The sequence below is a fragment of the Staurois parvus genome, unplaced genomic scaffold (assembly GCF_062004578.1).
Source record: "Staurois parvus isolate SC_StPar_1 unplaced genomic scaffold, SC_StPar_1.0 ptg002113l, whole genome shotgun sequence".
Taxonomy (NCBI): Eukaryota; Metazoa; Chordata; class Amphibia; order Anura; family Ranidae; genus Staurois; species Staurois parvus.
In genome coordinates, this window is record NW_028319909.1 from 4,013,659 (window position 1) to 4,040,237 (window position 26,579).

Genomic DNA, 26,579 nt, shown 5'->3' on the forward strand with positions numbered 1-26,579 from the left:
TCTCTTGGACAGGAAGTGAAGGTAAATCTCCATTGTGGGACAGCAGCAGCGAAAAAAAAAAAATTAACCCTTCCCTATCCAAAACTAAAAATGTTTGGGCCATACATACTGTATATACTTTAAGCAAATATGGAGGATATGCTCATAAATACATTCATTATAGGATGGGCCTCAGTCTAACTCTATGAGTGCAATGGGCATACATAGGATCTTCTTCATATTGTAGTTTAGCCCGGGTTCACATATATGCGGAGCGGTTTATCGCATGTGATTCGCACGGGAACTGCACCGCATTGACGCAGTGCCCAGGACAAAGGTGTCAAATTGCCCCCTCCCCTTACGTCAGGGTCCCCAGAACCCCCCTTAACATCAGTGTCCCCGGAATTCTTCCCAACATCAGGGTCCCCAGATTCCCCCCCTTTCATCAGGGTCCCCATAATCCCCACTTCTCCCTTTCATCTGGTTGCCAGAGTCCCACTTCCAAATCAGGGTCCTCCCCCTTAAGTCAGGGTCCCCAGAATCCCCCCTCCCCCCACATCAGGGTTTCCAGAGTCACCCTCCTTTTATCAGGGTCCCCATTCCCCCCTTTTATCAGGTCCCCAGAGTCCCACTTCCAAATCAGGATCCTTCCCCTTAAGTCAGGGTCCCCAGAGTCCCCCCCCCCTTACGTCAAGGTACCCAAAATCCCTCCGCCACCCTTACATCACAGTCCCCAGAATCCCCAGAGTCGCCTCCTAAAATCAGTGTACCCACAGTCCTCTTTCCCCCCTTTCATCAGGGTCCCCAGAGACCTTCCCCTAACAACAGGGTCCACAGCCCCCTCCCCCCTTACATTAGGATCCTCAGATTCCCCCTGCTTACATCAGGGTCCCTAGAGCCACCACCCAAGATTAAATCAGGGTCTTTAGAGGTCTCTTGCCCCTCTTGCATAGCAGTCCACTCCCTTATGTTCTACTGGTAAAGCTGGGAAGCAGGGCACTGGCAGCAGGTCCGGAGAAAGAAGTTCCTTCCTCCTCCTCTGGGGTGGTGCTAATGACTGGAGGCGGAGCAAGCACTTGTTTGGTTTATAGGTCACTAGACAGTCCTAGCAACCAACTACTATGACTGCGGCTGATGGGAGGTGGTACCGCAGCGCTGCCCATTAAAAAAAAGAAAAACAAATCACTGTGAGATGGAGGTGCTATCAGGGTGCCATAGCATACTTATGCACCCCCCCCCCGGGGCTGCCCCTGTGCACCAGTAGTGCATCTACACCCCTGGCAAGAAAGGCAGCCTGCCCACTCTCTGGAGGCATCTGTGCTGAGAAAGAGGTGTCTTGTGTTCTCAACACAGCACTGTCCTGTATTCTCCCTCCAGCAGCTATCACAGTCCTACACTGTGCTCTGTTCTGAATGACAGGAGTGATGTCAGCATCACTCCTGTCATTCAGATACCATGCATCGGCTGTCAGAGCCCCCTCTCCAGATAGCGCCACTTCACCCAGGTCACCTTTTCCTTCTGTCCACCCCTTGTCCGGACCCTAGCTGTACCCACTATGAAGGATTCCCACCATCCATGTACTGAGTTCCTGGGTATGCACATCTGCTGCACCCATTATGAGGGGCTCCCATCATCCCTGCTGGATTTATTTATTTTATAATATAGAAAAAGTAACAGGAGGGGCTGGAACACACAAGGACAGATGGGAAAAACCAAAACTCCCAGGGGATCAATTTAAGAATAGTCAGGGAGATCTCACCACTGGATCATCCAAGGAGCCAGGAGCTCCTTGGATGATCCAGCCACTTGGGTCCACCCTCGTGGGTGAACTGACCCATTGACACAATATTCTGAAAGCAATCCACAACACACTTCATGAATGTCTCAGCTTGGCATATTCCACTTTGGGGTCCCGCTCCTGTTCCTTGGCCTTTTTATTTAGATTGGCAATGACGGAGTAATGGATTTCATCCTGGGAGTCTTCACAGGCTCTGCTTGACGAGTCAATGTTCTCATACTAGAACAAGAAGTGGGGAATACATATCAATGCCATTCACTTAACCACCTGCCTGCTGAGCATTCCTCCCCCCCTTCCTGCACAGGCCAGTTTTCAGCTTTCAGCACTGTTGCACTTTAAATGACAATTGTACGGTCATGCAACACTGTACCCAACTAAATTATTATCAGTTTTTTGAGACAAAAAGAGCTTTCTTTTGGTGATATTTAATCATCATTGGGTGTGTTTTTTTTTGCTAGACAAACAAAAAAACACCAAAAGTGTTATAAAGTTTTGTAAATAAGTGATTTTCTCCTTCACTGATGTGTGCTGATGAGGCTGCACTGATGGGCACTGATGGGTGGCATTGAAGGGCACTGATAGGTGGGGCTGATAGGTGGCACTGATGGGCACTGATGGGTGACATTGAAGGGCACTGATAGGCAGCACTGCTGGGAACTGATAGGTGGGGCTGATAGGTGGCACTGATGGGCACTGATGGGTGACATTGAAGGGCACTGATAGGCAGCACTGCTGGGAACTGATAGGTGGGGCTGATAGGTGGCACTGATGGGCATTGATAAGCAACACTGATGGACACTGGTAGGTGGTGCTGATAGGTGGCGCTGATGGGCACTGATAGGCGGCACTCATGAGCAAACATTGATTGATCATTTGGCATGCTGGATTTTTTTAGATCATAGGTTTTTATTGCAGAGGAAAAAAAAATCAGGGCTCCTGTCCTACTAGTAAGAACTGTGCTGTGTGGCAGAGCCGTGAAAATCTCAGGCCTGGATAGACACAAATACAAACCCATTACCATTCAAACTGTTCTCTTGTTTTATCTGTGTGTTTAGCAGTTATCCTGGAGGTCTACGTTAGGGGGGCAGTTTAATTATTTTCATTGTAATTGTGTACAGAATACAGACAGTCTATACAGGCTCTAGAATCATTCTTCAGGACCAATAAGGAATGTCCAGATGTCCCATGGATATGGTGCAGATAATCCCGTGTGTACACTCACCTCGGCTGCATTGGGCACTTTTCTGACAACACTGTAAACTGTGGTGATGTCATCATCTGCCGCGGCACTAAAAGAGATAACACGGGAAGAACGTCAGACACTGAGTATGTATTATATCATTGTATTACTTATATTATTATATATCTCCCCCCAGCACAAATCCCCCCAATTATTACAACTACCACAAATACCCCTCCCCCAAATTTTACCCACTAAAATAAATCATACACTACTGCCACCCTGAATTTCCTCTTCCCAATACAAATCCTCTCCCCCCAATCCCCCTCCATTCCCCCTCCTAGCAGTAATCCTCTTCCCCCCCAACATTAATCCTCTTCTCCCTCCCCTTCCTAGCAATAATCCTCTTCTCCCTCCCCCCCCCCAACATTAACCCTCTTCTCCCTCCCTCTCTCTGCATTGATCCTCTCCTCCCTCCCCTTCCTATCATTAATCCTCTCCCCCTCCTAGCACTAATCCTCTTCTCCCTCCCCCTCCTATCATTAATACTCTCCTCCCTCCCCCTCCTATCATTAATACTCTCCTCCCTCCCCCTCCTATCATTAATCCTCTCCCCCCTCCCCCTCCTAGCACTAATCCCCTCCCTCCCCCCCTAGCAGTAATCCTTTCCTCCCTCCCCCTCCTAGCACTAATCCTCTCCTCCCTCCCCCTCCTATCATTAATCCTCTCCCCCCTCCCCCTCCTAGCACTAATCCTCTTCTCCCTCCCCCTCCTATCATTAATACTCTCCTCCCTCCCCCTCCTATCATTAATACTCTCCCCCCTCCCCCTCCTATTATTAATACTCTCCCCCCTCCCCCTCCTATTATTAATACTCTCCTCCCTCCCCCCTCCTATTATTAATACTCTCCTCCCTCCCCCTCCTATCATTAATACTCTCCTCCCTCCCCCTCCTATTATTAATACTCTCCTCCCTCCCCCCTCCTATCAGTAATACTCTCCTCCCTCCCCCCTCCTATCAGTAATACTCTCCTCCCTCCCCCTCCTAGCAGTAATACTCTCCTCCCTCCCCCTCCTATCAGTAATACTCTCCTTCCTCCCCCTCCTTGCAGTAATACTCTCCTCCCTCCCCCTCCTAGCAGTAATACTCTCATCCTCCGCACAACAAATGTTTGTTACTCTGAAGCCGCTGTCACTAGTCCTGCCAGCTTGTAGGTAGAAGCTCTCCATGCAGCGCCCCCTAGCTCACACTGCGCCCAGGGCAGCCGCCCCTCCTGCCCACCCCTTGTCCCCGCCCTGAGGGGGATTAACCTCTTGGGTTCCGCAGTGCGTATAACCTGCATGCTGTTGTGGGTTCAGTGACACTAAGATTTGTTTTACCTCCATCATGAAGGGATTAATGAAATGAATGTATGTTTGGAATCTATAGATTTGTTGTCATTACGTATGCGGCTGACCTGGATTGGTTGATCCATCTCCTGGAGGGAGCTGAGAAATTCACCCTGGAGTAATTCAGCTGATCGGTGGAGCTGTAGATGGATGGATTCGGATGTCCTGCATTCTCAGGAGGCTCATTGAGTGACTGTAAAATACAATGAAGGTCAGGTCATCATCGTTGGTCCAATGGTGGTATGACCCTGGACCCTTCATCTTGGCAGTTCTAAATCGGAGACAATTATACAGGTAAGGGGTGTTTGGACATAAAAACTAATGGTTGAAGTTGAAGTTGAATAGTGCCCTTGCTACAAGTGTAGGCCATTTGTGAATACGTTGCTAAGGACGTTGCTAAGTGAGACCTTGCCGTTACTGCTCACCTCCACCATCACAGGAGTAAGCTCTTCCTCTGATTCAAAGCCCCTCACATGTGCTTTCACTCTCCTGATGTGGTAGCTCTGAGCTCAGAGTCGGAGAGCTCACTCCTGTGATGGTGGAGGTGGGCAGTAACGACTAGGCTTCTCATAGCAACGTCCTAGCAACGGTTTGGGAGTATTCCAGTCAGGCTTCAGGAGGCACATAAATCACCTACATGTATTGCAATGGCATTTTTCAACTTTAGTCAGAGCTGCACAGTTTACTTTTACCTACAGATGCCCCTTATCTACACTGGCAGGTTTTTTTTGTTGGTAAAGGTGAACTAACCCTTTAAGAGGGTGGTACTTTGGGAATGGGTGTGGTCTTTCCCATCAATGGGAGTGGCTTGATGAATTGGTGTGTGGTTTGGTGGTGAAGGGGTGGGGTTTAAAGTTTAGACTTTTTAAAATGTTTGATATGAAATAACTAACTTTATTTTGAGGATCTTTTAGGACCGGTTTACACCATAAAAATGTAGTCCAGATGCGTTCTGAATGCATTTCTGCATGCACGTTTCTAATGCATTCCAGTGCATTTTCCCCCCGTTTTTTTTTAATCATAACCCTTTGACGCCAACCTAATACAAATATGTGGCCTCACTGCGCAGGGTTTATGCAGTCCAGATGAGTTCTGGATGCATTTCTGCATGCACATTTCTGACGTATTCCAGTGTTTTTATTTGTTTTTGATGCGTTCCGGATGCATTTCTGCATGCGTGTTTTGGCACGTTTTTGTTGTGTGCAGGTGCATTTTTGATTCTCTTTTGAAATGTTTCGGTGCATTTTTTATTCACTTTTGATACTTTCTGGTGCATTTTTTATTCTCTTTTGATACGTTCCAGTGCAATTTTTATTCTCTTTTGATACTTTCCGGTGCATTTTTTATTCTCTTTTGATACTTTTCGGTGCATTTCTGATTCATTTTTAAAGTGTTCCAGTGCATTTTTTCCCCCGTTTTTTTTTTCTTCACCTTAACCCCCATGATGCTGACCTAACACAAATATGTGGCCTCTCTGCACAGGCTTTATGCAGTCCGGATGCGTTCTGGATGCATTTCTGCATGCACATTTATGATGATTTGCTTTGGATGCGTTCCGGATGCATTTCTGCATGTGTGTTTTGGCACGTTTTTGTTGCGTATCGGTGCATTTTTTATTGTCTTTTGAAACGTTCTGGTGCATTTGTTATTCTCTTTTGATACGTTCCGGTGCATTTTTTGTTCTCTTGATACTTTCTGGTGCATTTTTTATTCTCTTTTGATACGTTCTGGTGCATTTTTTGTTCTCTTTTGATACTTTCTGGTGCATTTTTTATTCTCTTTTGAGACATTACGGTGCATTTTTCATTCTCTTTTTATACGTTCTGCTGCACTTTTTATTCCCTTTTGATACATTTCGTTGCATTTTTTATTCGCTTTTGATGTGTTCCGGTGCATTTTTTATTCTCTTTTGATACGTTCTGCTGCACTTTTTATTCCCTTTTGATATGTTTCGATGCATTTTTGATTCGCTTTTGATGTGTTCCGGTGCATTTTTTATTCTTTTTTGAGACATTACGGTGCATTTTTCATTCTCTTTTTATACGTTCTGCTGCACTTTTTATTCCCTTTTGATACGTTTCGATGCATTTTTGATTTGCTTTTGATGCGTTCCGGTGTATTTTTTATTCTCTTTTGATACGGTGCATTTTTTATTTGCTTTTAAAGCGTTCCAGTGCATGTTTTCCCCCGTTTTCTTTTCTTCACCTTAACCCTCATGATGCTGACCTAACGCAAATATGCGGTGTCTCTGCACAGGCTTTATGCCATGGGGCCGCATATTTGTGTATTTCCCTTTGTGCTCCAAGCACAGAGACCGGGGTCTCATCATGAGTGCCGGGTCCCGATCGCTAGTACAATTTCTTGTCACCCGATCGCTAGTATGATTTCTTGTCACCCGATCGCTAGTATGATTTCTTGTCAACCAATCGCTAGTGCGATTACTTGTCACCCGATCGCTAGTGCGATTACTTGTCACCCGATCGCTAGTGCGATTTCTTGTCACCCGATCGCTAGTGCGATTTCTTGTCACCCGATCGCTAGTGCGATTTCTTGTCACCCGATCGCTAGTGCGATTTCTTGTCACCCGATCGCTAGTATGATTTCTTGTCACTCGATCGCTGTGATAGCCTTTAATTGGCTATCACAGTGATCAGTCATTGTAAAGCCCGCCCTCCCATGTTTTCTCTCTCTGGAGGAGAGAGATACATTGTATACATCATTGTATACATTATATTATACATTGTATCTTTCTCTGTCCTTTCAAAGAAAGAAAAAAAAAAAGTTTGTAAAATAAATAAATAAATAAATATTAAAAATAAAATAAAAAACAAAGAAAGAAAAAAGATGATAAAGAAAAAAGAAAAAACAAAGAAACCATACCTAGATCAATGTTTGTTACACCCGGTCACATTGATTCTGACTTTGAAATTGTGCGCCTTCACTGTGAGTGCAAATCTTTTCTAAGAATTTTTGTTCAAATTTCGCACCATTAGTGGGTCAAAATGAACGAATTTCGAATCATTGATGGAAGAATTGTGCGAGAAATATAATCGAGCATGAGCTGTGATTTGGGAAGAAAAGAAAATTCTTGGCCATGAAAATTCTTTTCCGTAGCAAAGGCTTGGTTGGTTGAACTTCGAAATCAATGGTGGCACCATCGGATTACAAAACGCACGAAAATTCTGATTTTATAAAGAAAATTTGTTAGGAATTCGACCCGTGTATGACCTGCCTAAATCAGCCATATGTGGGTCGAATTCCAAAAGAATTTCCTCTCGCAAATGTTTTCTAAGAATTTTCATTCGAATTTCACACCATTAGTGGGTCATAGAAACGGACGATTTTCAGGTGGCCATCGAATTTGAGTGATCGAGCATGTTGAAAATTTTTTGAAAAACGAACGAATTTTGAATCATTGATGGAAAAATCGCGTGAAAAATATAATGGAACAACAAGCATGAGCTGCGAATTGGGAAGAAAAGAAAATTCTTGGCCATAAAAATTCTTTTCTGTAGCAAGATATGAAATTAAAGGCTTGGTTGTTCGAATTTTGACATCAATGGGGGCACCTTTGGATTACAAAACACACGAAATTTCAGATTTTCGAAAGAAAATTTGTTCGGAATTCGACCCGTGGCCTGCATTAGTTCTCCTATAGTTTGTATTTTTTCCCCAGATACATTTGTAACCGCTAAGATACACATATTACATACACAAGGGCGGACTGACCATTTGGAAACTCGAGCGCTGCCCGAGGGCCCGGGGTCAGTGGGGGGCCCCGTGAGATGCCCCTGGTACTTTTTTCATAGGCTTTTTTGAGTTTGGGCAAGGACACAGGGGCCCCATGATCCCCTATTGCCCGGGGGCCCCATGAGTTGTCAGTCCGCCCTTGTACATACAGATTGTTACAGTATTCTGATGTCACCTGGCAGGAGGAGGCATTTTCTCATTCGCCAAGCGATCGCTCGGGCTGTACATTGTAACTTTGTAGCAAGATACAAGGCGAGAGGCTGCAGCAGGGGCTGATCTGTGTCAAACATTTGTGAACACAGCCAAGAACTGTGTAGACACCAGGATTTACATATGTGCGTCATCTCTGAGCCGGCATCTCTGCCCAGGAAGTGGATACTTACTCTGGATGATGGCTGAACAATGATGGCTTCGTCCTTCTGGAGAGAAAAGCAGATGAAGGCATTGTGAGGGGGAATACTGTGATTTCAGGTAACACATACATGGAAGTGTTTACATTTATTAAACATGCCGCCGATGACGTGAAATATGTATCTGATGATAGGTCCGCTATAAATACCACCAAATTTCACCTCCACCATCAATTTAAATAGATAGTGAGGAGCTCCCCGATCCTCAGTTTGACACCTGCACCCGACTTACAGTATTACTAAACCCACAACAGTACAATCAGTCTGTAGATGCAGTAAAGCATGCTTGTTATACTCACTGTGGAACCTAAGGGGTTAATCCTCCACAGGCTGTTTGATCCTATCTTCTCTGATCCTCCCCTTCTTTTACTGACCCAATCCATCTCCTGATAGCACAGAGCCTTGAGGGCAAATCTGCACATGCTCAATTTGGTGTGTGTTGCTATAGAGTTTTATTTTCTTTGGGAGGGTGCATGTGATCAGCACTGTCCATACAGAAGGCCAGGGGTTATGCAGCCTCATAGGACAATCAGGGGAGAATAAAAACTCCTCCTACAAGCTTTAACCAGTCCTCTCCTGGACACTAATAGAAATCACTAGACTGCTACATACTGCTGATGATAAAAAGAATTTAGCAGTTTATATTCACTAAAATAATAAGGCTGCAGTGGTTTATGGGAAACCTTTATTCTTAGCAAACATGAGACGCTTCCTTGTTCTTCATTGATAAGGGTGCAATTGCAGTGAACGCCCAATAGATGGCTCCCTACTCAACACAATGATTTATAGGTAAAGTTGATCCAGGGAATATCCGATTGCCTCTCAGGGGATCAGTAAGAATTTTTTTCCCAGCAGGAGCAAATTGGATCGTGCTTTGTTGTTTTTTTTGCCTTCCTCTGGATCAACTGTGGGTGCAGGATTATAACTTTTTATTTTTTTTTTAATGGTTGAACTGGATGGACTTTTGTCTTTTTTTCAGCCAGACTAACTATGTAATGATGATATACAGAACAGTTTTTGTTACCTTCTTCATAACGAAAAATGAAGACTCGCTTTTGTCATCAAGTGATCTTCTACAAAATGCATTGCTGATGCTGGGTTTAAAAAAAAAAAAATTATTATAAAATGTCATTAACCACTTCCAGTTGGTGGTATTTATTCACCACTGGGATTTTTATTTTTTTTGCTATGTAAATTAAAATGTCTAAAAATTTTGGAAAAAAAAGTGTTTTCTTATAAATTTTGCGAATAAATAGTATTTTATCATAAATCTTGGCCAAAATGTATTCCGTTATATTTTTAGTAAAAAAAAAAAAACCCAAATTAGTTTATAACCAAAAATTATAATTTTTAAACTTTTTTTAAAATTTTTTTTTCATATTATTATTATTTATTTTTTTTACATACTGTCACCCTAGCAGTACAGTGTCACCATGGTGACACTGTACTACTTGTGGGGGGTGATGAAGATTTTTTTTTTTTTACACTGATTGCTCTTCCACCCATAAAGGCTGTAAAAGCAATCATTTCTCTTTCTCTCTGTCTGCATTCTTGCAGCCATTGAGAACTACTGAGTGAGCTGTGATTGGTCACAGCTTGTCACATGGTACAAGGCTGTTGTGAATAGCCCTGTACCATGTGACCTCTGTGATCATTCACAGATTTCACACGTAGTAAGCAATGATGTCACAAGTGACATCTTGCTTACTACTCTGCATGTGATCACTGATGGACTAATCAGTGATCTCATGATCGGGACCTCACACAGAGGTCCCGTACGGCGATCGGTGTTCCACTGTGTCCGGAGGACACAGTGGGCACCGGATCGCAGTGCTGCGCACTCCCAGGGAGTGCGCACAAGCAGGGTGCGGAAAGGCCATTTATAAACAGCCACCCGCCCCTGCAGTGCCACCGTCCGGCCGTTTGTATACAACAGCCGGACGGGAGGTGGTTAAATAAATCATCAATGTGCTGTTAGGCGAGGTTCACATCTGTGTGGGTGGTGCCGCTGCGGAACCACAAGAAAGTCCGTGCAGCCACACCCCCCGCACAGAGAAATGCGGACCCGCGGGCGGGTGCCTTTAGTTCTAAGGGCACGCTGCCCGCATTGGAAAATGCAACCGTACTCAGAACCAGGGGCGGACTGACAACTCATGGGGCCCCCCGGCAAAAGGGGATCATGGGGCCCCTGTGTCCTCACCCACACTCAAACCACACACATAAAAGCCTACAAAAGGTACCAGGGGCATCTCATGGGGCCCCTTACTGACTCCAGGCCCTCGGGCAGTGCCCGATTGCCAAAATGGTCAGTCTGCCCCTGCTCAGAACCGAGGTTCCCGCGTGGGCTGCGTTTCCCAAAGAAGTGTAGGGACTTCTTCCCTGCGTGTCCCGGGGCACGGGAGTCCATTCAAATGAATGGGCTCTCGTGCCCTCGCAACATGCGGCCCATCACGGCCGCATATATGTGAACCGGGGCTTATGTAATATTTACATTTTATTCGTAGCCCTCCCCCCCATCCTTCACCAACTTGATAATAACATTTTTAAATAAACTTTCCATTCTCATTGCACACATTTTTTTTAGGCCCAGTGACATCATCACTGGGTCCCTGTGCTTCTCTATGTGCATGTTCCTTTTTGCGAGCGTGCTGCATTGCCATTCATTCTTAACAGTACCCAACACACCTTGGTATGGCAAGAATGGTTTTTAAAAAAAGGTGCATGAACTTCTTCAGTGTGACGTTGGGCAGCCCATTGAAATGAATGGGGCAGTGGATCGGGCGTGTTGTCATTTTGGTCAGCTGACCTTGGATGGTCTGAATGTTTTTTGGGGTTTCCCCTAACAGCTTACCTTACTCTGAATCGAACAATCAGAAAAATAAGAATTAGTAGGACGATGAAGGAAAAGGCCGCGATGGATGCGAACTTCCCTATAGTAGCCAGGCCGTCTGCAAAACAGAAGTACAGAGCTTTGACACGATACTGAGAAGCATCATATGGCACAACAGAGGTACCTAAAGCTGAAAGTGTATGGACATGTGAGATCCACTTATTACAGTAGCTTCTATCCTTTTAGAAAAAAAAAAAAACTAATTTAATAGCATGTTCACACCTTGCTTCAAAATGTGGCATTGAAGACCCTTTTTTAAGTGCTCTGAATGCCAATCAAATCCCCTCTCACTAAATGAAATACTGAGTGGGGGATCAGTAGAGCTGGGGGTTACTACTGAGTGAGGGATCAGTAGAGCTGGGGGTACTGCTGAGTGGGGGAGCAGAGCTGGGGGTACTACTGAGTGGGGGATCAGTAGAGCTGGGGGTACTACTGAGTGGGGGATCAGTAGAGCTGGGGGTACTACTGAGTGGGGGATCCGTAGAGCTGGGGGTACTACTGAGTGGGGGATCAGTAGAGCTGGGGGTACTACTGAGTGAGGGATCAGTAGAGCTGGGGGTACTACTGAGTGGGGGATCAGTAGAGCTGGGGGTACTACCGAGTGAGGGATCAGTAGAGCTGGGGGTACTACTGAATGGGGGAGCAGAGCTGGGGGTACTACTGAGTGAGGGATCAGTAGAGCTGGGGGTACTGCTGAGTGGGGGAGCAGAGCTGGGGGTACTACTGAGTGGGGGATCAGTAGAGCTGGGGGTACTACTGAGTGAGGGATCAGTAGAGCTGGGGGTACTACTGAGTGAGGGATCAGTATAGCTGGGGGTACTACCGAGTGAGGGATCAGTAGAGTTGGGGGTACTACTGAGTGGGGGAGCAGAGCTGGAGGCACTACTGAGTGGGGGATCAGTAGAGCTGGAGGTTAAAATTGAGTGAGGGATCAGTAGAGCTGGGGGTTACTACTGAGTGGGGGAGCAGAGCTGGCCCCCTCCTCACCCTCATCCACTGCCTTCTAAAAACTTCTCAAGCTTCTTGAGCAGGGGTAGGTATCAAGGATCTGACCTGCAGAGCAGTCAGCCCTGTCCTAAATTTGACCCACCGTCTCATGCCCAGGCTGCTACTCAGCCTTTCTAAAAAAAAAAAAAAAAAAAAAGAGCTCCTCCTGGCTATCTAGAGGAGTGCTACACACTATATGGGTGAAAGTTTGTGAACACCCGTCTGGCACACTCACACAAGAATTAGATCTGGAGAAATAAAATGGAGACAAACTAATCTACAGAGCCGACACTTACATGAGACGCGTAGAGAGACTACGTTCGATTTCTGGTTACCAACATAATTGTGTGCCGAGCAGGAATACTCCCCGGTGTCTTTTATTTGCACTCCTTTCAGCTCAAAAAAGTTATTTCCGCTGTTCAAAGGGATATTGTCGATATAAAATGCGTAATGAATTATAGGTGGGTTGCCCCTGCTGGTGCACATCATCTTCACATCCGTGTGTTCAGTCACGTGATCTCCGGGGCTGACTATCAGAGTTACATTTTTCGGAGCATCTGCCAAAAAAAAAAAAAAAAAAAAGGACAAATGATTTGGTCATTTATTTCTTCCTCAAGATCTTTCATACCGATTTTAATTATCCAAAGCCTGCAGACGCCCCTTTTTTCTGAATGGACAAGTGTGGGAGTGGGCATTTCTCTTTGACGTATGTCCTTTTTTCTTTTTTTATACATCATGTTCTTCTTTTCCCTTAGGCTTCCTTCCTATGTATTGGGTGCTCTATTTTTTGGAAGAACTTTTTTTGATACATATCTGTCTGAATTTGTACGGACTTTGATCTTTTACAGACTATGATATGATTTTATGAATGGATGTATCATTTTTGTATATATGTATATCCATGATGTTTATGGCATTGTTGTATCTATGTAACCTTTTGGGGTCATTTGTTTGTTTATGATGTATATCCCTATTTTCATTTATACGTTTTACTTGCTTTCTTTTTGTTTCCCTTTTCAACACAATGTTTATACATGTTCTACACACTTTATACCATTATATGCTGGCTTTTTTTTTTGCCTTCTTCTGCATCAACTGTGGGTATAGGATTCTATCTATCTATCTATCTATCTATCTATCTATCTATCTATCTATCTATCATCTATCTATCTATCTATCTATCTATCTATCTATCTATCTATCTATCTATCTATCTATCATCTATCATCTATCTATCTATCTATCTATCTATCTATCTATCTATCTATCTATTATCTATCTCATGTCTCTCTCTATCATATCTATCTATTATCTATCTATCTATCTATCTATCTATCTATCTATTATCTATCTATCTATCTATCTATCTATCTATCTATCTATCTATCTATTATCTATCTATCTATCTATTATCTATCTCATGTCTCTCTCTATCATTCTCTCTCTCTCTCATATCTATCTATTAATCTATCTATCTATCTATCTATCTATCTATCTATCTATCTATCTATCTATCTATCTATCTATCATCTATCTATCTCATGTCTCTCTCTATCATTCTCTCTCTCTCTCATATCTATCTATTAATCTATCTATCTATCTATCTATCTATCTATCTATCTATCTATCTATCTATCTATCTATCTATTATCTATCTCATGTCTCTCTCTATCATTCTCTCTCTCTCTCTCTCTCTCTCTCTCTCATATCTATCTATTATCTATCTATCTATCTATCTATCTATCTATTATCTATCTATCTATCTATCTATCTATTATCTATCTATCTATCTATCTATCTATCTATCTATCTATCTATCTATTATCTATCTCATGTCTCTCTCTATCATTTTCTCTCTCTCTCATATCTATCTATTAATTAATCTATCTATCTATCTATCTATCTATCTATCTATCTATCTATCTATCTATCTATCTATCTATCTCATGTCTCTCTCTATCATTCTCTCTCTCTATCTCATATCTATCTATCTATCTATCTATCTATCTATCTATCTATCTATCTATCTATCTCTCTATCATCTATCTATCTATCTATCTATCTATCTATCTATCTATCTATCTATCTATCTATTATCTATCTATCTATCTATCTATCTATCTATCTATCTATCTATCTATCTCTCTATCATCTATCTATCTATCTATTATCTATCTATCTATCTATCTATCTATCTATCTATCTATCTATCTATCTATCTATCTATCTATCTATCTATCTCATGTCTCTCTCTATCTCTCTCTCTCTCTCTCTCATATCTATCTATCTATCTATCTATCTATCTATCTATCTATCTATCTATCTATCTATCTATCTATCTATCTATCTATCTATCTATCTATCTATCTCATGTCTCTCTCTATCTCTCTCTCTCTCTCTCTCATATCTATCTATCTATCTATCTATCTATCTATCTATCTATCTATCTATCTATCTATCTATCTATCTATCTATCTATCTATCTATCCAGACATACCCGACCCTTGGCGATTGCACGGACCGTCACTCGCAAGCAACTTCTTCCATGAATTCTCTTAGCAATTATTTTACAGGGTAGGTTGCCAGGTCTTTCCCCAACCCCCACCATGCAGGAGATCCCGCATAGCCAGGGATAAAACTAGGACAATTTAGACAGGAGCCAATTAACCTACCAGCATGTCTTTGGAGTGTGGGAGGAAACCGGAGAACCTGGAGGAAACCCACACGAACATGCAACCTCCATGCAGGAGGCACCATGGTTGGAAATTGAACCCTTGACCCAATTACTGCAAGGCAGAAGTGCGAACCACTAAGCCACTGTGCCACCCGGGTGTAGGATTATAACCTTTTTTTTTCTATGGTTGAACTGGATGGACTTTTGTCTTTTTTCAGCCAGACTAACTATGTATCTATGTACCCGTAGGCGTTTCTCGGAGATTCGAGAATGCTGATTAGGACAGGTGTGCTTTATTGATTGATGCCGACATAAGACAGCATTTCCAACTCTTTCTTTGTTGTGATTAAGCATGCGATCGTGTGAAACCATAAACCGTTAAAATCCATGTACACGTGTACATGTCCTGGTGCTTTTGGTGTCCTATGGATTAATAAATGATATGCACGTATTTCATCATTTCTATGCTTTACGGCCAACCTTTCTTCCTGATGCATGTTACGTGGTGGCGAGCCAGGGTCTGCACCTGTTCTGGTTTGATGTTGATTGCTGCCTGAGGGGTATTCCCCACATGGAAGAAACATATATTTTAAATGTATTTTAAAAATATTCTTCCCAAATATATTGACATATTTGAAATTTTGAAATACTACAATTTTGGCCATATTCAATATATTTAAATAAATAAATATATATATATATATATATATATATATATATTGCATGTTGAAATGCATTTTTAATATATTACAAAATATATGAAAAATATTTTTTAAAATATATTTTTAAAATATATTCTTCAGATTTTTTTTAACATAAAAAAGTAATTTCTAACATATTTTTACATATATTTGTAAATGCATTCCACAAATGTAGATTAAATGTATTTTTAAAGACAAACAGTGTGTTTGAAAATGTATTTTTAAATATATATCTTTATATATAGATATATATATATATATATATTAAATATATATAGACTGTATGTTGAAATGTGTTTTTTTATATATTACAAGATATCTGAAAAATATATGCTTTGGTTTTTGGTAGATAGTGGAGAGTGGCAGTCTCTTATACCTCTATGGGGCTTTGCCAAGTTCCCGGGTCTGTACACCCGCTGTGCCCAGTATAAAGGGTTCTCACCATCCCTGAGCTGAGTTCCCAGGTCTGTACACCCGCTGTGCCATTGAAGGGAGTTCCCACCATCTCTCTGCTGAGTTCCCAGGTCTGTACACCTGCTGTGCCCATTATGAGGGGTTCCCACCATCCCTGAACTGAGTTCCCAGGTCTGTACACCCGCTGTGCCATTGAAGGGAGTTCCCATCATCTCTCTGCTGAGTTCCCGGGTCTGTACACCTGCTGTGCCCATTATGAAGGGTTCCCACCATCCCTGTGCTGAGTTCCCAGGTCTGTATACCTGCTGTACCCATTATGAGGAGTTCTCACAATCCCTGTGCTGAGTTCCCGGGTCTGCACACCCGCTGTGCCCATTATGAGGGGTTCCCACCATCCCTGTGCTGATTTCCTGGGTGTGCACACCCGCTGTGCCCATTATGATAGGTTTCCACCATCCCTGTGCTGAGTTCCTGGGTCTGCACACCCGCTGTGCCCATTATGAGGGGTTCCCACCATCCATGTGCTGAGTTCCTGGGTCTGCACACCTGCTGTGCCCATTATGAGGGGTTCCCACCATCCCTGTGCTGAGTACCCGGGTCTGCACACCTGCTGTGCCCATTATGAGGGGTTCCCACTCCTCACTTTGACATTTTCATTTAATTTTTATATTATGTAGGATGTAATAGGAGAAGATAAAGTGTAAAAATGTGGATGAGGACACCAAAAGTCTCAGGTGGGCAGGAATAAAGGGGGATTATAGCAGGGAGATCTCAGCATCTAGGACATTCCAGGAGCCAGGGGCTGATTTGTGAACTACTGGACGGACCAGGGGCGGACTGACCATTCAGGCACTCAGGCACTGCCCGAGGGCCCCGGGTCAGTAGGGGGCCCCATGAATACCTTTCATAAGCTTTCTTTGGTGTGGTTTGAGTGTGGGCGAGGACACAGGGGCCCCATGATCCCCTATTGCCCGGGGGACCCCATGAGTTGTCAGTCCGCCCCTGGGATGGACTTTCTAAAATACAACAATGACAATATGAAAACCAGGAGAAGGTACTTACATTGGACATCAATATGTCTCTGAGGTGACACGCCAGACCCGATGGCATTTAGAGCTTTACATGAGTACTGTCCAGTATGGGTCCATTCTAAGTTCAGCGGCAAAACATCATTAGTTGAATTTCTGAGCAGAACTCCATCTTTGTACCACTCGTATCTGCTGGATCCTGGATTGCTTGTTTTTGATAAACATCTTAATTGGATATTTTGATTTTCTTTAACAGGTTTGCTTGGAACCCAAATGTCTACACCTTTCGGAGGGTCTAGAAAAAAAAGCAGAATCAAGTGATCTGTATAATGTATTTATGTAACAAATTTGTACAATTTAGACTGCAGAGAGACATCACTTTTGTCTCCTGGAGGACAGAGCCATCTTTATTCGGCCATCACAAAAGGTCACCACCTACTTTCCTGGTGACTGTGCAATTTTAGGATATTTTAACAAATGTTTGACACAGATCAGCCTCCCTCTCATCTTGTTTTTGTTAGAAAGTTACAATATTGCCAGCTAATTACTGGGAGAGGGGAGACTGAGGAAATACCTTCTTCAGCCTGCAGCAAACTGTTGACATCATCTCAGCCTAGGCAAGAACTGGGGCTCAAGGATGGCTTATTTATACTGTTGCACTAGAAGCAGGGCTGCTGTTAGAAACCACAGGGCCCCGTACAGCCAACTTGACAGGGCCCCTTACCCCAAGAAAAACAGTTTACGGTACTTGTCTGTTAATTCACTGGATTTATTAATATATATATGTATATATATATTTATATATATATATATATAAATATATATATATATATATATATTTTTATATATTTAAATAAAACATTAAAAAAAAAAAAAATAAAAAAAAAAAATAAAAAAAATATATATATATATATATATATATATATATATATATGCACACACATATATATATTAATAAATCCGGTGAATTAACAGACAAGTACCGTAAACTGTTTTTCTATATATATATATATAAAATATATATTTTTTTTAATGTTTTATTTAAATATATAAAATATATTTTTTTTAATGTTTTATTTAAATATATAAAAAAAAAATATATATATATATATATATATACATATATATATAAATAAATCCGGTGAATTAACAGACAAGTACCCAGTTTACTATGCTTTATATATCAGTAAAGACAGTAAGTGATTGGTACCGATAAGTCATTGTGTTCGTTCATGAAAGGAAGGGGCTGGTAAATGTGACTTTTTTTTCGTACCTTTCCCCACTCTCCATCCTGAAGAATCCTATTATGTGCTTGCAGCTGCTGGTGGGAAGGAGAGGAGCAAAGTCGGCAGCACTGCGAGGGTGCATAAAGAGTACCTGTCACAGGCCTATTGCTGTCACAAGGAATATTTACATTTTTTGTGACAGCAATAAAAGTGATACATTTTTTTTTATGCAACAGTATATAACAAAAAAAATACAGTGCCCCTGTCCCCTCATGCTTGCGGGTCAGGCATTGGTCCCACATGCACACAAAAAGCGATCATCCCAGACATGTGAGGTATCACGGTGAACATCAGGTCATGGGCAATAATTCTAGCACCAGACCTCCTCCGAAAGTCTAAAGTGGTAACCTGTAAAAGCTTTTAAGCATTTCCCGTCGTCCGTTCCATGTATATAAACGGCCAGATGGGAGCAGTGCAGGGGCGGGTGGTCGTTTATAAACATCCTCCCCGCTCCCTGCCTGTGTGCGCTCCCTGGGACACAGCGGTTCACCGATCGTTGTATGGGACCTCTGTGTGAGATTGGCCATTCAGTGATCACATGAACAGTAGTAAGCAAGATGTCACTTCTGACATCATTGCTTACAACGTGTGAAATCTGTGAATGATCACAGAGATCACATGGTACAGGGCTATTCACAACAGCCTTGTACCATGTGACAAGCTGTGACCAATCACAGCTCACACAGTATTTCTCAATGGCTGCAAGAATGCAGACAGAGAGAAAGAGAAATGATTGCTTTTACACCCTATATGGGTGTAAAAGCAATCAGTGTAAAAAAAAAAAAAATCACCCCCCCACAAGTAGTACAGTTGTACACTGTACTGCTAGGGTGACAGTATGTAAACAAACAAACAAAAAAAACATATATAATAAAATAAAAATTTAAAAACAAATTTTGAAAAATTATAATTTTTGGCTATAAACTAAATCGGGTTATTTTATTTTTTACTAAAAAGATAACTGAATAAATTTTGGGCAAGATTTATGAAGAAAGATTATTTATTTGCAAAATTGTATAAGAAAAACACTTCATTTCAAGATTTTTGGACTTTTTCATTGATATAGCAAAAAAAAAAAAAAATCCTAGTGATGAATAAATACCACCAAAATAAAGTTTTATCTGTCTCAAACAAATGCTAAAAATTTCATATGGGTACAGTGTTGCATGACCGCGCAATTGTCATTCAAAGTGTGATAGCGCTGAATGCTGAAAAATTGGCCTGGACAGGAAGGGGGTAAAAGTGTCCGGACTGGAAGGGGGGGAAAGTGTCCGGACTGGAAGGGGGTGAATGTGTCCGGACCTGAAGTGGTTAAAGGGTCGCCTATGGATAGTAAAATTTATGCCGTTTTACTGCGTGACGTTTTACTCGGCATAACATCATCTTTTATATTTTACAAAAAAGCGGGTTGTGTATTGTGGTTTTTTTTTTTGCATTAACATTCAAAAAAGTGTATTTTTTTCCTCCAAAAATTGCATTTGAAAAACCAATGTGACAACAAAAATTGCAAAATCCACCAATTTATTCTCTAGCTTTAAAAAAACATATACTGTTTGGGGGTTCTAAGGTATTTTCTAGCAAAAAAATTGTTTGTTACATGTTAACCAAAACAAAAAACAGGAATGGCGTGGTCCTTAACCTCCCTGGCGGTCTGATTTTTGGTGCTGAAAGCGGTACCATTATTTTGCATGGAAATTTGGCGTTTTTTATTGTAGGCTGTAATTTTTAGGAATAACTCACTGAAATCTGTCCGAACAAGAGTCTAGTAAACATCCCGGGGATGATAAAACTTGAAACACGAAATCATAAATTATAATATAATAAATAATCATAAAAAATAATAATATAATAATACATTTAATTCAATAATATAATCAAACCAAAAACACTGAAATGTGAAATAGAGCGCCAAGTTCGCACATCGCTGAGCTCAGTCGCAGAATCGTTTTCAGTGTCTGATGAGGAATTTCCCCCACGAATCATTATCACTCAATTCTGCAAGTGGTTCTGATTTACTATCGCTGTTCTCTAGCCGGTCTAAAACCGCGTCTGACCTAAAGGGACGCTTTTTGGACGCCATGGACGTTTCTCAGTTTCCAGGCAGAAAGAACAGTAAAAATGCAGGCAGGGCGCCGGACAAAGCACTCGGGACAAAATGTATGTGAAATGGTTTGATAGAGGAATGTTATACTATGTGATTTTAGTGTATTTAGTGAATGTCACTTTTTGTCATTTTCAAATTTGCTGCCAGTTCCGTCCCCCGTACATCCTGATGCTCTGGAACCCAGAAGACAGATGCAGGAATCGGCTGGAGGACATTGCCGGGGACACTGCAGGAGGGACATCGCGGGAGCGCAGGACAAGGTAAGTGACCGAGGGATCGCGGAGCAGCACCGCATGATAATCCCGAGTGTAGCTCGGTGTTACCACTTGTGGTGCTGAAACTTTACCCCGAGCTACACTCAGGAATACCGCCAGGTAGGCTACGTGGCTAAAATCCTTTAGGATACTTACCATTATCGGATGTCTCGGATGATCACGGGACACAAAGACTCCTTTTTCTCTCAGTATTCTCCAGTAGTGGGCGCCCCTCATAGCTGCATCATGTCTCGCTCTCTTCATGAATGCACTATGAGCTGATTTTTTGTTTTGTCAACTGGACCATAACATTAACCCCCCCGGCTGTATTCCTGAGTGTAGCTCGGGTTAACTTTCAGTACCAGAAGCAGTAACCCCGAGCTACACTCAGGATTACCCTGCAGCGTTGCTCGGGGATCCCTGCAGCACTTACCTTGTCCTGCGCTACCGCGATGTCCCCCCCTGCAGTGTCCCCGGCCATCTCCTCCGGCCGATGCCGGCATCTGTCTTCCGGGTTCCGTTCCCTGCGACGTCGGGACGTACGGGGGACGGTAACGGCGGGAAATTCAAAAATTTTAAAAGTGACATTCACTAAAATCACTAAAATCACATAGTATAACATTCCTGTATCAAACCATTTCACATACATTTTGTCCCGAGTGCTTTGTCCGGCGCCCTGCCTGCATTTTTACTGTTCTTTCTGCCTGGAAACTGAGAAACGTCCATGGCGTCCAAAAAGCGTCCATTTAGGTCAAAAGCGGTTTTAGACCGGCTAGAGAACAGCGATAGTAAATCAGAACCACTTGCAGAATTGAGTGATAATGATTCGTGGGGGAAATTCCTCATCAGACACTGAAAACGATTCTGCGACTGAGCTCAGCGATGTGCGAACTTGGCGCTATATTTCACATTTCAGTGTTTTGGGTTTGATTATATTATTGAATTAAATGTATTATTATATTATTATTTTTTATGATTATTTATTATAATTTATGATTTCGTGTTTCAAATTTCAGTGTTTTTGGTTTGATTATATTATTGAATTAAATTTATTATTATTATATTATTATTTTTTATGATTATTTATTATAATATAATTTATGATTTCGTGTTTCAAATTTTATCCTACCCGAGATGTTTACTAGACTCTTGTTCGGACAGATTTCAGTGAGTTAATGCTAAGAATTACAGGCCGACAATAAAAAAATGACATATTTCCATGCAAAAAAATGTACCGCTTTGAGCACAGAAATATGTACATAATCAGACTGCTAGGGAGGTTAATAATCACTGATTCCAGAGACCAACTAATGCCAGAAGGCGCCATTGGGATGTTTATTTTATGTAACTTTTACATCTACTTTAATTCTACTTAATCTTTTTATTTTTCTCAGATGTACTGACATAATCAGACCACTAGGGAGGTTAGAAAAGCACTTTGAGTTGCTATAAGGTGCTTTCTCTTATGTCTCTATCATTTGCTAATGACAGGCCTACTTTACTTGCTGGCTCATGGAAGGTGGATCCCATACTTACAATATATCTCCACGAAAACCTTCGGTGACATAGAACTTCCTACATAATTTGTAGCTTCACAAGTATAGTTCCCAGCATCCTCTGCCTTTACAGGTTGACTAAATATTCGTTTATTGCTTCCATTCTTGTACCATGTAGTGGTGGTCACTTCTGGGTTGCTGCTGTTGACTTCGCATCGAAACAGGACCTTGTCTCCTTCAACAAACATGACCTTGTCTTCTCCAACAAATATGATCTTGTCTTCTTTATTTAATGTTGGTCTGTCTAGCTCTAGGACTACCCTTGGGTACCTGGGAGCATCTAAAAAAAGTAAAAAAAAAATCCATTACTCAAAAATAATGGGAAACTATGACAGTTTTTGGTCAGTTTTATTTTCACAACTGACAGCCAGAGCCAAGGAGGAAAGGAGTCACCATGGAGGAGTAGAACATTGCTGATGATAGTACACAGCCTGCCGAGAGGAAATATTGTGAAGAAAGAGCCACAGCGGAGGAGCAGAGCAGTGCAGATGATAAATACAACCTGTAGTGAGGAGAAGGAACCACAGTGAAGGAATGGAGCAGTGCAGATGATAAATACAACCTGTAGTGAGGAGAAGGAACCACAGTGAAGGAATGGAGCAGTGCAGATGATGAATACAACCAGTAGTAAGGAGAAGGAACCACAGTGAAGGAATGGAGCAGTGCAGATGATGAATACAACCAGTAGTAAGGAGAAGGAACACAGTGGAAGAATGGAGCAGTGCAGATGATAAATACAACCTGTAGTAAGGAGAAGCAGCCATAGTGGAGGAGCAGAGCAGTGCAGATGATGAATGCAACCTGTAGTAAGGAGAAGGAACCACAGTGGAGGAATGGAGCAGTGCAGATGATGAATACAACCTGTAGTAAGGAGAAGGAGCCATAGTGGAGGAATGGAGCAGTGCAGATGATGAATACAACCTGTAGTAAGGAGAAGGAGCCATAGTAGAGGAGTGGAGCAGTGCAGATGATAAATACAACCTGTAGTAAGGAGAAGGAGCCATAGTGGAGGATCAGAGCAGTGCAGAGGACAAATATAAGCCACAGTAAGAAGAAGGAGCCATAGTGGAGGGGGGGAGCAGTGCAGATGATAAATACAACCTGTAGTAAGGAGGAGCCACAGCGGAGGAATGGAGCAGTGCAGATAATAAATACAACCTGTAGTAAGGAGAAGGAGCCATAGTGGAGGAATGGAGCAATGCACATGATAAATACAACCTGTAGTAAGCAGAAGGAACCACAGAGGAGGAATGGAGCAGTGCAGATGATAAATACAACCAGTAGTAAGCAGAAGGAACCACAGAGGAGGAATGGAGCAGTGCAGATGACAAATATAACCCATAGTAAGGAGAAGGAGCCACAGTGGAGGAGGGGAGCAATGCAGATGATAAATACAACCTGTAGTAAGCAGAAGGAGCCAGGTGCATCAAAATATAAGGTGTGCAAAGTCTAACAGTTTGTTTTCTTTAGAAAGCAGCCACAGCCTGAAAAGAAAAGCCTGTCAGCATGCCAGCGCTCTGCAGAGAAGTACCCTTGCTCTTTGAGGGGAAGCAGTGATCTCTCTGCAGAGGTCTACAGCTTTTTTTAGACTTAATGAGTCAGCAAGGATAATGAATTTGATTGTAAAGCATTTGCTCTGCTTCAGTAGGGGACCTATGCAATGAGACCACTTCCACACAGAGAGAAAGCATCCTACTCTGCTGCACGCTGGCAGGTGACAGGCCTTTCTACTCTTTGCTGTAGCTGCTTTAGAAAACAAACAATCTGTTGGACAGAGAACACCTTTTGTTTTGAGCTCCTGGAATGTATCAAGCTGATTTAAACTCAAATGAGCATGAAGATCGGATGGCGGTCAGTACAGCGACACCTTGCTATGGGAAAACTCTGCATTGCTTTTATTAAGTCAACATCGTGGTTAACATTATATGATCAATGACATAAATACAGCTCTGTGTAATACTCACACATCACTTTCACGTCTAGCGCGTCAGACGTTTCTTCTCCCTCCCCGTTACGAGCTAAACATGTATAAGATCCAGAATCGTCTTCCTTTATTTTGTAGATCGTAAACTGACTACTGGTGTGGTTGTGGCACTCGTGTCCATCCTTGAACCAGACATAGAGGAAGACCGGGGGATTTGCTTTGGTAGAACATTCCAGCGTGAAATCCTTGTCTTCTTCGGGATCTCTAGATTTCTTAATAACTGGTTTCTCAGGAGCATCTGAAAACATTGTAAATTATCACACAAAAAATTTAGGAATAAGATAGGAGGGCATTATCGATGTCCATAGACCAGCCTTTACCAGCCTTTGTAACATGGAGGAACCCTTGAAATAGCTTCCCAGTCTCCAGGAACCCCATCTAATAACTGCTAACGAGACAATAGTGTGATGGTCATTGGGAAAAATTCTCCTTATATTTAAGGTCATTGGGAAGATCTCCCCTCACCACCCTCCTTACAGATAGCGAAGATTATTGGGGTCGGTGGTTAATTATCTGAGATGAAGAAATTGCTTTTGACCTTGCAGCATGGGGGTCCCCCCCCAATCCATACCAGGCCCTTGTATGGATTTTAAGGGAACCTCATGCTAATTTTTTTTTTTATTCAAACGGCGTGGGGTCCCCCCCATATCCATACCTTACGCTTAGGTCTACTATGGATTTTGGGGGGAACCTCATGCTTATTTTTTTTTGCAAACGGCATGGGGTCCCCCTCAAATACATTCCTGACCCTTAGGTCTAGTATGGATTTTAGGGGGAACCCCATGCCATTTTTAAAAAACAGATTGGTATGGGGTTCCCTCAAAATCCACAGTGTCTTTTTTTCTATTCTGGCATGGAGTTTTCCTTAAAACCCATACCAGACCCGAAACCTGTAGGCAGGTTGAAACATGTTCTTCCCTGGACGGGAGGGTAAGGGTTAATGCCTTTCCTGGTTTTCTAGTTTTGGAGGGTTATCTGTAGGTCCAAGCACTGATCCTGTGATATAATAGAGGGACAGTGGTCCAGAGCATTGAGCCCTGGGATTGTAGAGAGAGGGGAGAGAAGATCAGGAATCCACTCCTGGGGGTAGTAGCAGGGTGTAGAATGTTGCCTGATGCTGTCATGATGTAGAAGGTCCTCTATTATCTGGGGTTTGTCCCTGAAGACACCAGCTGCTGGGAAATGCCACTGATGAACCTTTCAGCACATGGACTCTACCTTTTACATGTATGCCAGGGCAGCACATACAGGCATGGCCAAAAATATTGGAATCCCTGCATTTCTGTCAGATAATGCACCACTTCACCCAGAAAATTGTTGCAAATACAAATTTTTCCAGCATTCTCATGTTCAATTCATTATTTGTATTGGTATGACACAAAAAAGTTGAGAAACAAAAAGTCAAATCTGCCACATTCCACACAAAACCCCAAATATGGACTGGACAAAATTATTGGCACCTTCAAAAAATAATTGCATTCCCAGTTTGTGATGCTCCTGTAATTTGTAATTAAACTCACCCTTATCAATTACCGGAAGCTGACAATATAGAAATCACACCGGCAACCAGTTAAAATGGTGAAAAATGGACTCCACCTTTCAGTTGTGTGTCTCTGTGTGCCACATGGAGCATGGAGAAAAGAAGAGGTTGTTAACCACCTCCCGCCTCCAGCCCATGTATATAAACGGCCAGACGGTGGCACTGCAGGGTCGGGTGGCCGTTTATAAACGGCCACCCTGCACTCTACTTGGGCACGCTCCCTGGGAACGTGCAGAACCGCGATCTGGTAACCGCTGTGTCCTCCGGACACAGTGAAACACCGATCGGCGGACGGGACCTCTGTACGAGTTCCCGATCATATGATCACTGATTGGCCAATCAGTGATCACATGCAAAGTAGTAAGCAAGATGTCACTTTGGACATCATTGCTTACTACGTGTGAAATCTGTGAATGATCACAGAGATCACATGGTACAAGGCTATGCACAACAGCCTTGTACCATGTGACAAGCTGTGACCAATCACAGCTCACTCAGTAGTTCTCAATGGTTGCAAGAATGCAGCCAGAGAGAAGGAGGAATGATTGCTTTTACAGCCTTTATCGGTGTAAAAGCAATCAGTGTAAAAAAAAAAAAATCTCCATCACCCCCCACATGTAGTACAGTGTCACCATGGTGACACTGTACTGCTAGG

General features: G+C 42.5%; 1 protein-coding gene across 1 annotated transcript in view; it reads right to left on the minus strand.

Moving 5' to 3' along the window:
* Window positions 1-466: 466 nt before the first annotated feature.
* Window positions 467-26,579, minus strand: part of LOC149432748 (B-cell receptor CD22-like) — a 53,014-nt gene continuing 26,901 nt past the window's right edge. The window contains exons 6-15 of the mRNA XM_089665033.1: window positions 24,365-24,622; window positions 22,381-22,680; window positions 17,235-17,495; window positions 12,680-12,940; window positions 11,358-11,454; window positions 9,531-9,600; window positions 8,480-8,515; window positions 4,415-4,539; window positions 3,000-3,066; window positions 467-1,996 (exon numbers count right to left, since the gene is read on the minus strand). Coding sequence (XP_089521159.1) covers window positions 1,853-1,996; window positions 3,000-3,066; window positions 4,415-4,539; window positions 8,480-8,515; window positions 9,531-9,600; window positions 11,358-11,454; window positions 12,680-12,940; window positions 17,235-17,495; window positions 22,381-22,680; window positions 24,365-24,622 — 1,619 coding nt within the window. The 3' untranslated portion in view covers window positions 467-1,852. The remainder of the gene's footprint in view (window positions 1,997-2,999; window positions 3,067-4,414; window positions 4,540-8,479; window positions 8,516-9,530; window positions 9,601-11,357; window positions 11,455-12,679; window positions 12,941-17,234; window positions 17,496-22,380; window positions 22,681-24,364; window positions 24,623-26,579) is intronic.